The 16,956-nt window shown below is 37.6% G+C and overlaps 4 protein-coding genes across 5 annotated transcripts; 1 reads left to right on the forward strand and 3 right to left on the reverse strand.

Annotated features, from left to right (window-relative positions):
* Nucleotides 1–1,859: 1,859 nt before the first annotated feature.
* On the forward strand, nt 1,860–6,917 carry LOC105161461 (phosphate transporter PHO1 homolog 1). The gene is made up of 13 exons (XM_011079159.3): nt 1,860–2,485; nt 2,573–2,864; nt 3,163–3,571; nt 3,670–3,718; nt 3,797–3,868; nt 4,139–4,268; nt 4,967–5,087; nt 5,187–5,436; nt 5,522–5,671; nt 5,772–5,924; nt 6,010–6,288; nt 6,388–6,524; nt 6,614–6,917. The coding sequence occupies exons 1-13, from the start codon at nt 2,264–2,266 to the stop codon at nt 6,705–6,707; spliced, it is 2,358 nt and encodes a 785-aa protein (XP_011077461.1). The 5' UTR covers nt 1,860–2,263; the 3' UTR covers nt 6,708–6,917.
* Nucleotides 6,918–7,487: 570 nt separating this feature from the next.
* Nucleotides 7,488–8,364, reverse strand: LOC105161469 (putative calcium-binding protein CML15). The gene has a single exon (XM_011079171.3). The coding sequence runs from the start codon at nt 8,180–8,182 to the stop codon at nt 7,697–7,699; it is 486 nt and encodes a 161-aa protein (XP_011077473.2). The 5' UTR covers nt 8,183–8,364; the 3' UTR covers nt 7,488–7,696.
* A 1,695-nt stretch (nt 8,365–10,059) lies between these two features.
* LOC105161478 (uncharacterized) lies at nt 10,060–10,624 on the reverse strand. The gene has a single exon (XM_011079179.3). The coding sequence runs from the start codon at nt 10,622–10,624 to the stop codon at nt 10,148–10,150; it is 477 nt and encodes a 158-aa protein (XP_011077481.1). The 3' UTR covers nt 10,060–10,147.
* Nucleotides 10,625–11,454: 830 nt separating this feature from the next.
* Nucleotides 11,455–16,670, reverse strand: PERK10 (proline-rich extensin-like receptor kinase 10). Of its 2 annotated transcripts, none has more exons than XM_011079194.3 (8): nt 14,420–16,670; nt 13,918–14,310; nt 13,759–13,845; nt 12,839–12,909; nt 12,691–12,767; nt 12,414–12,561; nt 12,010–12,171; nt 11,455–11,910 (listed from the first exon to the last, which is right to left on the reverse strand). In XM_011079194.3, exons 1-8 carry the CDS (start codon nt 15,516–15,518, stop codon nt 11,701–11,703), a joined length of 2,247 nt encoding a protein of 748 aa, XP_011077496.1. In that variant the 5' UTR covers nt 15,519–16,670; the 3' UTR covers nt 11,455–11,700. The 2 variants fall into 2 exon arrangements, with proteins under 2 accessions (XP_011077496.1, XP_011077492.1); XM_011079190.3 differs by having other exon boundaries at nt 13,918–14,328; nt 14,420–16,669.
* Nucleotides 16,671–16,956: the final 286 nt, after the last annotated feature.

Here is a 16,956-nt window from a genome sequence, read left to right on the forward strand (position 1 = left end):
AATTATAAATAATTAAAATATTTATTTCCTTTGTTCAGAAGATACAATTTTCCAGCATAGTAAAGAGAAAATTCAAGAGGGCAAAAAGATAATTCAGAGGAGGTTAAAACTTAGGGTTTTTCTTTTTTTTTAAAAAAAAAATTATTATTAAATAAGTGGGGTAAGCTTACGAGGGCGCACCCACAAAAAAATGACATCCTACTCATACCATCATTTTCTTAACTTTGTCATAGCTGCTGCCATTGACCATTAAAGCCTTACATTTCGTGTCCTCTTTCTTTCTCATTCATTCCCTTTACTCGTGTAATCATGTTTTACCAAATTCAAACACCTTTCCTTTACAAAACTCCAATAATTTATGTTACATCGCGGGTTTTTGCTATTAATGCGATGTCATAATGATGTATGTAAATATCTTAATTAAGCTTGGGCATCTTATAAATTTCAAAATTTTTCCTTCCTCGCAAAACAACTTTTCAGAATAAATTTATGTGAAGTCAAAATAGATAAAATCTTGTGCAAAGGACAACGATCGAATCGTAAACTACATAAATCAAAAAATTTATATTAGATCGTGGGTTTATGCTATTAAAACGAGATCATATTAACGTAGGACTAAAACTATGTTATTCTACTTAAGAAAATTGATGAATCCATTTGAGACGATCTTAGGTGTATTGCAAGTGAACTCTATAAGAAATTTTAAATAGTTGTTTTGGTTTGGATCTGTTTTAGATAGAGTTTCAATCCTCGTGATTTATGTATTTAAGATGTATTTCCCGTGAAGTATTTGAATATATGAAGTGAAGTGTAACATGAAATACAAGATTGAAACTGTTAAATTCAAGGTCGATTAGTAAGTGATCTCATGCGAAAAATAGATTAGTAGAATTAGCCAAGAATCTAAGTCCCCACATGCATTAATTGCCTGCACGACCATAGAATCTGCCTATGAAGAAGTCATCAGTTGCATTCATACAACAGCCTCATTTAACATTTGAAATTGCAAACCTTTGTCTCAATTTGAACGTCTCAGTCCCCACATATAAAGGATCATTTCAGACCATTATATATATGCGCGTGCCTAGTCAGACGTGCGATAAAAAAGAGGGATGAAAAGTAAATATGAGCGTTTTCGGTTCTCCACATATGTAACATCATTAGGTGTTGATATCCTACTCAACAGAGAGAGGGAATGGGTGTTGAGGGGGCCAGACAGAAAACACTAGTGATTTCGATTTCTTTGTGTTATGATGGAAGGTATCATGAGGACAAGTTGGTTGGGGGAATAGGACTATTATTACTAGGAAGAATACAACATACAACATAGGACATAGAACCTTAATCAGTACAAACTATTACTTGCAGTAGTAGTAGCACTCTTCTGAACAATTTTTCGGTTTAATTTGGCATAAACAAAAGAATAAAAGGGAAGCTGTCATTTGTAACTTGAGATATATTTGCTCTTGATTGACATTGATGGATCAGATTTATTGAGAGATTATGATCGATTCTGCACACGGTTCATTCACCTTTCTTTTCATCGCTAGACAAAAATATTGATGAGTCGTAAAGATCGATGTTCTTTACGTGCACTAAAGGTGTCGAAATTGTTGTTATTTGGACTCAAAATGCACTTAGATTTCAGCCCTTCTTTTTTATTTCAAAAGGCAAATCTTTCTCCCAGTGAAAGTTATTGCAAAGCCTTTATGTTATCTTCAATCTAGTGGATTTCAGGCTGGTCTAATTAGAGACAGCCTTTGTGTGATTGCTAATGATTTAGCCAATAAGCTTTCATTATAAATGAGCAGCAGCTCTTGAAGCAGTGGGTAAATCTCTATCTTGCCCTTCATTTCTTGCAACCTTAATGAATATTGAGAAGGTTGTCATAGTCAATTTGTACAGGTATCCCACAATACTTGAAATATGTTTGGTCCCTTTTTCATCCACTTTAAATTCCTACCTTAGCAAGGCTCTCATGCAGAAGGTTGGCTGATAGAAATTGCAAGATTTGGCTGCAGTTTGGTAATTCTCCGACGAACCAAACCTGCATATTTTTTCCTAGTGGAATGAGCATAGGATAAAGATGCAATAACAGAATGTTCTGTCGTGCATTATGACACGCATCATCAAACGAAAAATTCCTTTCATCTCCATAAATATGTGATCATAGTACTCTATTCAGATACTCCTTCTGTCTCAAGCTAAGACAGTTTTTTAGACCATTTTTCTTGGATATTGCTGAGCAAGTACAATAGCCAAGATGAAATTCTCTAAGCAATTTGAGGGTCAGTTAGTGCCTGAATGGAAAGAGGCGTTTGTCGACTACAAGCAACTCAAGAAGGACCTCAAGAAAATCCATCTCCTCAGCAACCACAACACGAGCAACGAGCAACAGAAGAGTTCTTTTCCCAACACATTTTTTCAATCTTTGAGAAAATACACTTTTCTTCAACATAAGCAAGGAGAGAATAGAGTCATTCGAGTAACTCCTGCCTCTGCATTACACTTTCCTTTTTCTTAGTTCAATTTGACTGCATTGAACGAACTTCTTTCCTTGTTTGTGATTCAGGTTCATCGGAAGCTGGCAGTCTCAGCTAGTAAGGGGGACTTGTACGAGACGGAACTGCTGGAGCAATTTGCTGATACTGATGCGGCTATTGAATTTTTCGCACGTTTGGATCTTCAACTCAACAAAGTGAATCAATTCTTCAGAATGAAAGAGAAAGAGTTTCTTGAGAGGGGCGACTTGTTGAAGAATCAAATGGAGATACTCATGGAGCTCAAAACCGCAGTAAAGCAGAAGCAAGCTAAAGGCCCTTCTTCTCAGGAGGATGATTCGATATCAGGCACCATATTATGCGGTAATCAGACAAATTTCCTCTGTTTCCCCATGCAAGGTGACAAATAGTCATTTAAGCATTACAAACGATTTTGGTAACGTTTTGTTCTGTTTTCCAATTATATATATATGGATATTCACTAGAAAATGATCAATTATCTACTACCAAAATGGGCATCAATCTGTCATTTATTATGTAATTCTAAAATCTAGACTATACAAAGAAGTGATGAATTTTTCTACCTTTTCTCGCTGACGTTTTTATTGGTCCTGATGAGTTTCATTTATACCTACTTATGATATGTCTATTACTTGTATAGACGAAGAGTCCATTAAAGAGAGTGCAGACGAGGAGCAGGGGTTGGAGAACTCAACAGACGATTTGGACAATCACCAAGTCGAATTCTCAGACTCTCTAGGATCTGATGAACTAGGAAAATCCATTACAATGAAGAAAGAAGAAGGGAAACTGAGGTCTCTCTCGGGCCGTGTTATAAACTTTCGAGGGAAAAGCTTAAGAATCCATATTCCTCTAACGAATCCAACTAGCACATTCTCAGCTATCTCTTATTTGCTTTGGGATGATTTAGTAAATCAGTCCTCCAAGAAATGTGGTACAGAGGGAAGTTGCTTGCATGTCAGTAAAAAAAAGTTGCTTCATGCAGAAAAAATGATCAGGGGAGCATTTATTGAGCTCTATAAAGGATTAGGATACCTCAAAACTTATAGGTAGGATGATCATCTGTTATATTTAGCTTGCTGTTATTTAATTTTTCTTGTGATGTTAGAGAAAAAAATTGTTAACTATCTCCTTTAAATTCTTTCAGGAATTTGAACATGCTTGCTTTTGTAAAGATTTTGAAGAAGTTCGACAAAGTAAGCATACACGATGAGTGGACATGCATTATTTCCCTTTACTTTAATCATGGCCAACGAACTTTTATGTGTTTTCAGGTGACAAATAAACAAGTTCTTCCCATTTACTTAAAAGTGGTTGAAAGCTCCTACTTCAACAGCTCAGATAAGGTAAAAACTACTCAGCCACAAAGTCTTATCCGGTGAAAAAAGAAAAACCAAGAACTCCACAGATGTAAAATTTCTGATTGGAGGATGATTGGATGTGGGGTTCCGGATGCATCCCATCACCAGATTATTCTTGGACAGTTTTAAGTGGTGATCAGCCGTAGACGGCATTTACTGAATTTATGCTATTGCCTAGATTTCCATTCATGGTGTCTCAGATATTCTTGTCCCACACTACCTGAAAAATCTGTCTGAGTTTGAGTACTGTGACAGGCTCTGAAGCTGGCCGACGAGGTTGAGGAACTTTTTGTCAAGCATTTTGGTGGAGATGATCGAAGAAAGGCCATGAAATACCTAAAACCAACTCAGAGAAAAGAATCACATTGTGTGACATTTTCAATTGGTAAGTTTCATGCAATAACCGAAAGCTGAAAAAGAATGAAGAATGCCAAGATAACATTCAATATTAGTTTCCTTTTATGTGTAACTAGTTCAGGTGGAGATCTCTAATCAACCATTTTCCTTTCCAGATAAAATGCGAAATCAAAGAGTGAAACGTAGAGATTGGACCCTATACGACAAACTGATGACCTTTAATCAGCTACTAAATCATAAAGAAAAGGGGTCAATTATTTGGAAGTGGACTATAAAGAAAAGAATTAAAGAAAGCCATGATAACTTGATTGACTGAAACTTTAAGGAACCAAAAAAGGCAGCTCCAAATTAATCTCAAAAGTGTGCTACCTAGGTGACTGTTCTCTGTCCATCTAAAATAATGTCCTAATGCTTTATCGACGGAAAACGGAAACATGTCCAGTTCCTGTTCCTCATTTGATTTCACAACACAGAGAGTTCCATCGATCCATAGCTAGTAACATAATGAGTGTTATAAGAAGTTTTAGTTAGTGCATTCAGTTATGAACATTGAGTTTTAAGTGTTTGTATTATCTGATGCAACAAAACAATTGATAACTGTTCTTGGGAGTAACTTTATAACATAAACACAAATTTCTCCCTGAGTAGCTTGAACCTTATTTTGATATACGGGTTAATGTTGTGAACAATTCAACTGACACTTGGCTTATTCTGCTTATTAACCAGGTCTATTCACTGGTTGTTTCCTTGCACTTCTCGTTGGATATGTCATCATGGCACATATTACAGGAATGTACGGACCTAGATCAGACGCAATGTACATGGAAACAGTCTATCCGGTCCTTAGGCAAGTACTTGAAATTTTAAAAAATGAAATGTCATGTTTAATATACGTTGATATCAATCTATAAAGCCAATAACCAATGTTTCAACTCTAATTTTGCAGCATGTTTAGCCTGTTATTCCTGCATTTCTTCCTCTATGGATGCAACATAGTTATGTGGAGAAAGACGAGAATCAATTACAGCTTCATCTTTGAACTGTCGTTGACAAAAGAATTAAAATGCAGCGATGTATTTTTTATTTGTACAACATCGATGGCCGCTGTAATTGGGATCTTGTTTGTTCATCTCTCGCTCGTTGCAAAAGGCTACTCTTATGCTCATGTTCAAGCCATCCCTGGCCTTCTTTTCCTGGTAATTTGTTGATCTTGTACAAATTTTCTCTGTACATTACAAGTTACTTATACATTACTAAGTAAAAGAACAAATTCTTTTTCAGGGCTTCTTTTTAGTGCTGGTGTGCCCCTTCAATATCATCTACAAGTCAAGTCGCTACCGTTTCCTCTCCATAATAAGAAACATCATACTATCTCCCCTGTATAAGGTTGTAATGCTCGATTTTTTCATGGCTGATCAACTTTGTAGCCAGGTAAGATACGGTGAAATTTCAAGCACTAGAGTTACTTATATCTGCTACATAAACTTCTCATAGACAACTAATTGGCTTTAATTTGTGTACTGTCAATCAGGTGCCCATGCTCAGGGACCTAGAGTATATGGCGTGCTACTATGCAACTGGAAGCTACAAAACTCAGGATTATCGATACTGCATGAGAACAACTTACTACAGGGACCTTGCTTATGCAGTTTCCTTCCTACCATATTACTGGAGAGCAATGCAGGTCTAGCTACAATCCTTATTCAAACTATTGAAGACGCAAGAATTTACCAAACTTTTACTGAGAAATTTGTGATTCTAATTTTCAGTGTGCTCGACGATGGTTTGATGAAGGCCATAAAAGCCACCTAGTAAACCTTGGAAAATACGTGTCTGCAATGCTGGCTGCAGGGGCCAAAGTGGCGTACGAGAAGGAAAAGAGCACAGGATGGCTTTGTCTAGTTGTAGTAGTGTCGAGTGGTGCAACTCTGTACCAACTCTACTGGGACTTTGTAAAGGATTGGGGTTTGCTCCAGTTGAACTCCAAGAATCCATGGCTACGAGACGAACTAATGCTTCGACGAAAATCCATATATTTTTTCTCCATGGTCTGTGGAAGTCCTCTCTCTTTATATCCCTTTCAAGATCAAAATCTGGTTTCATTCTAACACAGTGCTGAACTGAAGAAAGTATATTACTTGATGCAGGGACTAAACCTTCTTCTCCGGCTCGCCTGGCTACAAACTGTTTTTCACTATAATTTTGAAAAAGTAGATTACAGAGTAACAATGCTGTTTCTAGCAGCACTTGAAGTTGTGAGAAGAGGGCATTGGAATTTTTACAGGTAAACTTCAAGAATTCGACAATGTCGATGAAGTTAACATCTGTATATTTTCAGATAGAAATGAGAATAATATTGGAAATGGTGAACAGGTTGGAGAATGAGCATCTAAACAACGCAGGCAAATACAGAGCTGTGAAAACAGTACCACTTCCTTTCCATGAAGTGGATGATGAGCAAGAGTGATGAGGCCAATTTGCTGAAGGAAGGCCATGCAATTTATTTATTTCTCATGTTCGCACTATTACCATTAATCTACAAGTTGATGCTCAAGATATCAGCTTGCTTCTTCTCCTTTTTTGTTCATTTCATTCTTGGTATTAGAGTATTAGAAATAATTGATAAGTATATATATACAAAGGATTTGCACACATATTCAGTGTGCGTACTTCTCAACATTCTTATTCTATTTTCAGATATCCAATGAGTTGAATTCATGCTAATTCCAACCACTCTATCAATGTTAACAATTCACTAACAACAATTTTTGTTTCTTTTTTAGGGGAGGAGGAGGGGGGGCATTTTATATTATTTGGCACGATATGAGGACAAAAAAAAAAAAATAAAGAAGTTTAACGAGCCGGCATGTAAATGTGTATATTTTCTTTTAGGTGAGATTTTTGCACTTAGTAAGTGCAAAATGCTCGACAAATATCAATTTTTGAGAAATAATTGTTGGATTTGGATGTAATATTGGAGCAGACCCTCAATCTAATAATAAGTTAAGTTCTAGTTTGATGCAATATTTAAACCATGAACTACTTAGTGTAAATTCCAGTACATCTCGTACTACATTTAATATAAATGCTATGTCTATAAAATCTAGATTATTTATATATTTGAGAAAAGATTTCATCGACAAAAAGTATGATTTTATCATAAACAGTACATACTCAACAATGCCAGAAATAACTTCAACCGGAAAAAATTTCACTAGTTACTAATTATACTCTGACAAATTCTCCATGCACATCCCAAAAAAGCCTATTTTATTTCTTGATAGGAAAAAAAACACGCACACACACACACACACAAACTCATCATCAATCTTACATTGGTACAACCAAGAAAAACCTCAGTTATCATCATCATCATCATCAAGAACGGCATTTACAAGATTAACTGATCATGAACCACCACGAACAACAACGTACATTAATCTAAACCAACCTCAACTACGACACAGGCAGCCCAAGGTAATCAACCGCAGACCTCGCCAAAACGGTTGCGAACTCATTAAAGCTAATAACACCGTCCCCATTCGTGTCGGCCTCTTGCATCATCTCCGTCAACTCGTGGTACGTCAGCGGTTGTCCCATCTTAGCCATTTGCCCCGCCAGCTCCGCCGCCGTTATGTAGCCATTGCCGTCGCGGTCGAAGGATCGGAAGACCTTCATTAGCTGTTCTTGGTTGATCAACACTTGCTCGGTTATATCGGGCAATATGGCCTCCACCAATTCCTCGAACTCGATGAAGCCATTGCCGTTGGCGTCCATTTTGGCCAACAAGATGTGGACTTGATCGCCGGTGGGACGTAGGCCGAGGGAGCGGAGGAGGGCGGCCAGCTCGAGCTGGGTGAGGCTGCCGTCTCGGTCCATGTCGAACCGGTCAAAGATGTCTTTTAACTGTTTGAGCTGATCGGTGTCACGGAACGTAGCCATCAACGTGGGGGTGGGGGTGGTGGCGATGACGGTGGCGGTGGTGGTGGTGGGAGGAGGAGATGAGAAGATCGAGAGAGACAATAATTTCTTTTTTTTTTTCCTTAGGTTGTGTTGTAAATTGGTATTTTGGTCCGTTTAATGTTGTGGGGCTGTCGTTAGTCTTCACAATGACATACAATGAATGAATGAATGATCCAAACTTCAGACCGCGTGTCTCTATGGGAAAGCTTCGGTTTTTATTTCAAATAGAATACATAAATCTAATTTATTATATTATAAAATAACTAAAGATACAAATTAAATTTCATTATGCTGCAGTTTATTCCTAATTCACATAAAAATGAATAAATGAGGGTAAATTACAGTCAGCTCTTATAAAATTTAGCATAATTACAATTACCTTCTCATGATTTGAAAAATTATCTAATCATTTTTAATGTTAATGATCGTCCAACAATTAATCCAATCTGTTAGCCTTCTTTAGATTATCATTCACTTATTATGATACATTGATCAAAATGATCTCGTGAACAAAAATGTATAGTTTTACTTATCTCTTAGAATTTTTTTAAAACTTTTTTTATGGAAAGTGGACAGATTTTTTATAATTTTTCAAATTTTTCTTTTCAGATCGTCCCACTATTTTACAAGTTTTTAAATTTTTTAATATTAAAAAAACTTGCAACATTACAATAATATCAAAATGGACGATTTTAAGCATCCGTCCAAGAACTATGTAACTTCATCAATCATTAATGGAATACCGGTGATTTACCAAAAAATGAAAATATATTTGTAATTATATGAAATGTAATAAAATTGATTGTAACTTGCCTAAAAAATGATTAATGAGTAGTATTTTATTGTGTTCAATAATTTGAGCACCGCCTGGCAGATGAAGGAAGCTGCATTCCCAGTCCATTATTTCACAAATAAAATATTCAAATTAATCATTGAAAACAAAAAATAATTAAAAAAAAAAGCACATAAACAATTTCAGAGACAAACAACTGGCGATCTTGGCTTTCTCAACTTGGAATCTTTTTTGTTTTTTTTTTTTTTTTTGGGGGGGGGGGGGGTAGCAAGAAAGAATACAATGTAGGGGTAGTAGTACTTTTAGCTTTTAAGCAACTGCTGAGTTTCTTCCTCACCCCCAACTCCAACCAATCAAACCCTAATCACTGGAATGCAACTGGATTTCTTGATACACTAATTTCAAGAGATAATTTCACCACCTTATTTTTCATAATATTGAATCATCGTAAAGAAAGTTTGCAATAGCTTTAATTTCTGTAATGAAAATAAGTCGTAAAAAAAATTATAAATTAAGCAACAGTAATAACTGAGAGTAGTTGAAATAAAAAATTAAAAAATTAAAAAATTTAGAAAGTTGAAGTTTAATAAGTGTTTGGAAAATAACTTCAAACTTATAACTTCGCCCATAAATTGCATAAGTTAGTAAGGAATTGTTTATAATTTTTGACTTAAATCAACTTAATTTGAATTGTTTAAAAGCAAAAGTTATAAAAAAAAAAAAAGAATACTTATTTTCAAAAATAAACTAAGTAGTGCGTATTTTCAATATTTTCAAAGTAACAGTCAGTCAACTTCACCGCAAGACTCATTCGGCAATCCCATACTGAAATTAAGACCGCTCAAGCCAAGAAGCTAATGCCTAACTGGTGTCTGGGCAACATTGTTTAAATAAATAACTTAACCAGAAGACAACCTTGGATGTAGATAGTTATCATGTCCAATTTAGACTGGACTAATTAGAAATTAAGTCCAATTCATGTTTTGCCAGTAATGTACTAATGTTGTACTCCATAGTCCATGTAAATGGTGCTTTATCTAGGCTGAGGTATCAATGCTAAATCTGCAAGGAAAGGCGTGAGCCTGCATTGAATTCTCTATTGCTGCATTCTTATGAAATGGCAGAAGATTGAAAAGATTACAAGGAAGAAACTAGTGATAAAAGAAGTTGGCGTCGCCAAATAATTCCATCAAAGGATATGGAACGTTATTGTAATCAAGCTCCTCTTCCTTAAGACATGAACAGAAACTCCTTTCTGATGAAACCTCTCCGCCCCAAAAACTTCCGAAAGCAAACTCACCCCTACTCGAGAAGTCCTCCAACACGCTCTCGATTTCATTCATGCAACAACCAAACTCGAGGGATTCAACTAAGCAAGAATCCTGCATGTTGAATCTGAAGGAGTTACTGAGGTTTCTGAAGCTGTCTTCTTCGTATCTGGTCAGTTCTATCTTCATAATCGTGGTTCTTCTCTTCCGGGCTCTGAGTTTTTTCACATATTCTTTTGTCTTTCTCAGCAGTTTATGTGGAAGTTTCAGCAATATGAGGATGAGGATTTGGAGGATCATGCATTCGCAGCAACAGCATATGACAATGCAATCTGCAGCAAGCATGTTTCTGTCTTCCATGTTGATTTGCTGGATTATGACCTGTGGGGTGGGATGGGGTAGGGGGTGGGATGGGGGGGAGGAGAAGAAGGAGGAGGGGATCAATGGAAGTCATATCTTGACAGGAATAAGTTTCGTGTAATCTTGGAAGGGTATTATGATGTGTGAAGCAATGAGAATGGCATGCTGAGAAGCTAAAAAACAATTAGTTACAAGTCATAGTCAATGACTTCACATTCTTGCATTGTATCAAGAATGGGATTTTTGGCCTTGTAATAAAGCTGTAACAGGCTAATGCAATATTGTTTTCTAAGCAAAACACAAGCTGTCACACCCTGATGACTTGCATTCCACATTTTCATATAGATTCTCAGAATACAGGCCCCCTGAAAAAGTCTCACAAACTTGTCTTTCAAATTTAGATATTCTTTAAGAGGTAAAAGTACAACTTTTTTACTTTTCTATTGAAGAGCAGATGACATTTTTCAGCTGCACTCTTTTGTTTCATGATTATTTGTCATATATATATTTAATAGAAATAAATCTAATTCCATTATTAATAGGAATCATAAGTGTGATATATGTTCTCATTCCATGACAGACATCTCTCTTCTTGCCACACCGATATAATGATCATAATCGGGCACAAGATTCAGATAATAAAAGCAAAACGTAAAAAAATGGGTGTTATCCTGTGTTCTAAGCGGTATCATCATGTCTATTTCGTTTTCAATGAGTTAATATAAGCGAAACAAATAAAACAATGATGCCATATAATTACATGAGTAACAATGAAATATCGAGATCAATCCAAGACAGAGAGGATTTCCCATCAGATGATGACGAGCCACTTGAAGAGCAAAACTGAACAAGCTTTATTAGAAATATATACTAATCAGAACAAAAATTTGCCTCTATTTACAGGAAAAAATTGCCCTACAAATAGAAAGCACATAATATATAAGCTGTAAACGACCATCTCAAGAAAACTTAACTCAGTCTAGGTTAGGTGTAGCAATACCTCCCAGCTTGAGTTGCCATTTCATTTACATCAATATATTCAGCTTGGTTAAAGAAACCGTTTGGAGATCAATGAATTAATCTCTCCGACTGTGTTCCGGGTTGCCATTGCTGCTCCAGCTATTTTGACTGAAAAAATCAGTACTGTAATCCTGACTACCAAATGCCATCCTCCGGAATAATCTGATTTCTGCAGATTGTTGTGCAGAGTTAAATATTTCACTTTCCCCGACTTTCATTCCGTTTGTCAAATCTGAGGCAGCCATACTGTCAAAAGCCCTCACAACCTGGAAAAGATCAATAAACTTATTATTAAGAAAAAACATTAATTACAGCCAAATAAAATACACAGAATCTCAGTTCTAGCTGCCTGCAACAATTCTTACCTGTCCCATCGTGGGTCTCTTCATGGATGAATGGCGTACGCAAGCTGCTGCGGCTTCAATTAGTCGGAACATCTCACCTCCAACATAATTTCCTTCAAGCCTTGGATCTGCTAATCCACTGAAGTCCTCCGTCTCAAGGGCATGGCTTAATAAAGGTCGGGCCTGAAAGTGACATAAAAAGATGACAAAGATCTTGGATGGTGATTTCCATCGTGAACATGTTCTGTTTCATCCTACCAATTCTACAGCTGTAGTCAGGGTCCGGAGTTAACTTGATTTGAGATTGAGGCTAATGTTAATCAAGACTCGAATTACCTACCTCTGAGAGTTCTCTTAATTAAATGTTGACAAGTGAATCCAGGTAATATGGGATCAGAAACAGGATTTTTGCTCAAAGAACTTACCCACTCAACTAGGCTCTCATCCCCTAGCGGCTGAGATGTATCTACAGGCTTGCGTCCAGTTACCAACTCCAAAAGCACAACTCCGAATGAGTACACGTCGGACTTTTCAGTCAACTTGCCACTGGATGCATACTCAGGAGCCATGTATCTGAACCCAAACCGGTCATATATATTAGGTATTAGAATAAGCACATAAACAATGGAAAACAATATGTTCATGCTCATGCTCCCATTAGCTTTTATTAAACCTGAAGCCCAGTTCTCAATGACCACTTACCCAAAGGTCCCCATTACGCGTGTGGTGATATGTGTATTTGCATCCATAGCTAATTTAGCAAGTCCAAAATCGGAAACCTGAAAAACAGTTTTTACAGAGTTGTTCTTAAAGGCAAATAAGAATAGTGTTAGCCTGAAATTCGTCATACCCTAGCTTCAAAGTTGCTGTCTAGAAGTATGTTTGATGATTTGATATCTCGGTGGATAATACGAGGATGGCCTGAAAGATTAACTAAGTTAGAGAATTAACATATTTTTCATCAATAAAACATAACAGATAACAAAGAGTAGCCAACCATGAAAGAATTACAAAACCAATAAATTGCAGCATTAGAGTGTACAAAGGCATAATTATTTCTTTGATTTTGCAGCTATTAAATTACATTTTATCTCTTGTATTATTCGTTCCTTAAATCATCCCAAGTTCCGTTCAACAACTCTTAGAAAAAGAGAAAATAGAAACAAAACAATCTTTTAAACCCAATATATATATATATGCATTTTTCTCCAAATAATTTCGTATTCCTAGGGGTACACGAGGAAGCTACTACTATCGTCATTCAACAGTCTGAATTTCAGAAACTGCAATATTAATGATCATAATATACACAGAATCCCTTTTAACTTTAAGTTGCAGTTCCTTGAGTCTTGTTGTCACTTACCTAGTTTTCCATCTATGCTATGAGTGAAAAAATGTGAGTATCTCCTATATTGAGGTTTCCCTAGTTTTCATTTCCCTCGGATAGAGAAACTAATGAGTATTTAGATAACCTATTCATGATCAATATATAAAATATGTGATTAGTATGGCATGTCTCACTAAAGGTTTTGTTTCACGTCAGCCATTCTCCTAACATTATTCTTAATTCCGATTCAAAATCATGTATGTGCATTCGCAATATAGTTTTAATCACAATAGAAGGCATTCAAATAAATCAGATGCAGGATCTATCATGATTGAGAAAGGAGCAGAGATAAATAGAGGACATTCTGTTGAATGATAGATAGTATGGAGGCATATATCAATAAATCTAAAGATGTAAAAGGAAGAAAATTTTAAACATCTTACAGTCTTCGTGCAGGTAAGCTATTCCTCTAGCTGCACCAACAGCGATCCTTACACGTGTAGCCCAATCCATAACAGGCCTCCCTTCACCTGAAAGGAGTAATCTCAATAACCATCTCCTCAGAAAAAACCCATTGTTCCATTTTAAGCACTAATATTTACCATGAAGATGGAAGTAGAGGGTATTATTGGGGAGATAATCATATACAAGCAGCCTTTTGTCCTCAGAAATGCAATAACCTACAAGTGAAACCAAATGGCGATGATGTACACGACTTATTATCTCGACTTCAGATCTGAATTCTCGATCTCCCTGCCCTCCACCAATCTTTAACTGCTTAACCGCTACTTCTCTACCATCTGCAAGACGTCCTTTGTACACAGAACCAAACCCGCCGGCACCTAAGAGATTTTGGGATGAAAATCCATTGGTGGCATCAACTAGTTCATCATAGGGGAACCACGACCTTGAGTTGCCCAAGCCACCAGGGTCACGGGGTGAATAGGTAATACCATTGCCAGAGCCATTCCCATCATTGGGTCTTGATATGTGCACTTTTAGTAAGCCAGAATCTGATTAGAAATTACTTCTTAAATTGCCTCCATAAGGAGAAAGATATATGTCTTTGCAGATAAATTAATATTCAAGTGCTGAGATATTTACCTGATTGTGGAGAAGAACCAATAGAGGTTGGCAAAATACCACCACTATGTCCAGAAGCCTTTTTCTTTCGCTTCCACACACAGCAAGCTGCAATTCCAAATATACCGAGCAATAGGAAACCAACTATCACAACGATTGCCACTATGCCTCCAGTACCAATACCTCCACCATTTGTGGATTGTGAACTTTCTGGTACTCCACTAGATGTATTGGTGCTTTTATTACCTGGTGGAGCTAGGGATGGTGAAGGAGGAGAATGTGGTGGTGGAGAGATGATGGAGGGAGGAGGTGGTGAAATTCGTATTGCAGGTGGCGGTGGTGATCTTGGAGGAGTATTTGAAGATGGTGGAGATGATGGCGGAGAATGAGGGGCAGGAGGTGTGGCAGGGTTAGGGGGTGGCACAAGTGGTGGTGGAGGGGAACTTTCAGGCGGCCTAGGTGACGGTGGTGGTGGTGAATTAGCTGGAGGCTGTGGCGGTGGAGGTGAATTCTCTGGTGGTCCCCTAGTTGGCGGAGGTGGGGCACTACTTGGCGGCAACGACGGAGGTGGAGGTGGACTTCTGGGGGCTATAGGTGGTGGGGGTGGAGGTGGACTAGTTGAAGGTGAAGGAGGTGAACTAGGAGGATCAGATGGTGGAGGGGGTGGGGTTGAGGTAGCTGGTGGATCAGGTGGAGGCGGAGATGATGTTGGAGGTGGACTAGATGGTTGAGGAGGCGGACTTACAGATGGCGGTGGTACATTGACTGGAGGAGGTGGCGAGGATGAAGGTGGCGGAGAATCCATAGAAGGAGGTGGTGGTGCACTGGTGGAGGGAGGGGATTGTTGTGGTGGTGTGACGGTGGGCGGAGGAGAATTAAGCTGAGGTGGAGGTGCACTAGGAGGTTGCGGTGGAGGAGAATTCAGCTGAGGTGGTGGTGCATTAGGAGGGTCTGGTGGTGGCGTGCTGGGAGGGTCTGGTGGGGGTGCACTAGGAGGGTCAGGTGGGGAAGAATTTGATAGATTAGGAGGCGGAGAAGAAGACTGGGTTGGTGGAGAGTTGGAGGAAGATGGTGGGGAAGCAGCAACCGGAGAATTTGGGGATGGAGATGTAGATGACATCACACAAGCCGCTAAATCAATCCACTTTTACCATTTCTACCAAAACACCAGCACATCTAATTAAACTTCCATGTGCGTATACAAGAAATCCACCCCAAACTCACAATGCACCGAGATACCGTTTACTTCTTCAACAATCACAGTACTGAGAACATCAAAACTTCTTCCCAGACCAAGATTCGTCTCAAACAGTTCATCAATGCTTTAAATCACTTTCATACTTTCCAAAAATCAACTAAGTACATCCCAAATTGCACAAAGATTCAATCTTTGATGAAATTCACCTAAAACCAACGCGGTAATGCCCGAAAATCAAATCTTGGACAGACCCCAGTAATCAACTCCAGTTCAATACTATCCTAATTGCTCAAATCTCACCTATCTTTCAGCAAACAAAAGATCTCAATCACCCACATCAACTGAAATCAGAAGAAGAAAGACCCAGTCAACCCGGATCATATAATTTCTCTTACAGCAAAACCCACAATCCTAAAATCACTGAAGATTTTACTAAAAAAAATCCCAGCGTTAACACCATAAACAGGAACTCAAACTTAAAAAAAAAGAGAAAAGTAAAGAAAACAAAAGGCCCAAATCTCACACTTCGATTTCAGATACACAAAATCACAATAACCCTTTTCACACGCACAATCACTTTTCTTGAGTGCTCTTTACAATATCCAAAAGCAACATGCAAAAAAGAACCCGTCACAAAAGGGCCATAGAACAGACAACAGATGTTCTTACAATCCCACAGGATTCATCACCTTTCCTTATCCCCCTCTCAAAATTCTCAGCACAGCCATCATCAGCAAATTTGGAGAGTACAGAAAGCAACCAGATTCTGATGAACTCACAAAAATTGGAAGCTTCTTCCAGTTCTTGGAACTTTGAACCCACAAAACAAAAAACACGGAAAATGGGGTCTGTCGTCAAAAATTGCAGAAATGAAAATGGCAATTGCTGACAGGGACTCTTCCAGACAAATACTGGAATATAAGCTCCTTATTGTCCCACTGTTTGAATGTGAATATCTTTGTAAATTTCGAAGGAGTATATGTTTGAGATTTGGAAAATAATACGGTCATAGTCAATTATGATTATGTTCTGATGAGCGATGGGGATTACTGCTCCAGTCCAACGTCGAGATCAAAGTATTTGTGTTTATATTTATATTTATCCAAGTATGAGAAAAGAGATTACGCAACGTTGCGGCTAATGCATATACGGGGAAGAGAAGAGGGTCAGCCCCCAATTATCAAACTTTTATTTTCGAGGCATGTTCTGTTTATAAATTCTATTTTTTCCTTTTATTTTTTTTTATTTTGACTTTGATTGAGGGGTCCGTTATATTTTTTTAATTGATTTTTGGGTGTTTCTAAAGAAAAGTTTCGCTTTGATTTCTGTGATTTATGTCATATTATTACAACATATTTCA

The sequence above is a fragment of the Sesamum indicum genome, linkage group LG1, assembly GCF_026168435.1.
Source record: "Sesamum indicum cultivar Baizhima isolate 11 linkage group LG1, ASM2616843v1, whole genome shotgun sequence".
NCBI classification, from domain to species: domain Eukaryota; kingdom Viridiplantae; phylum Streptophyta; class Magnoliopsida; order Lamiales; family Pedaliaceae; genus Sesamum; species Sesamum indicum.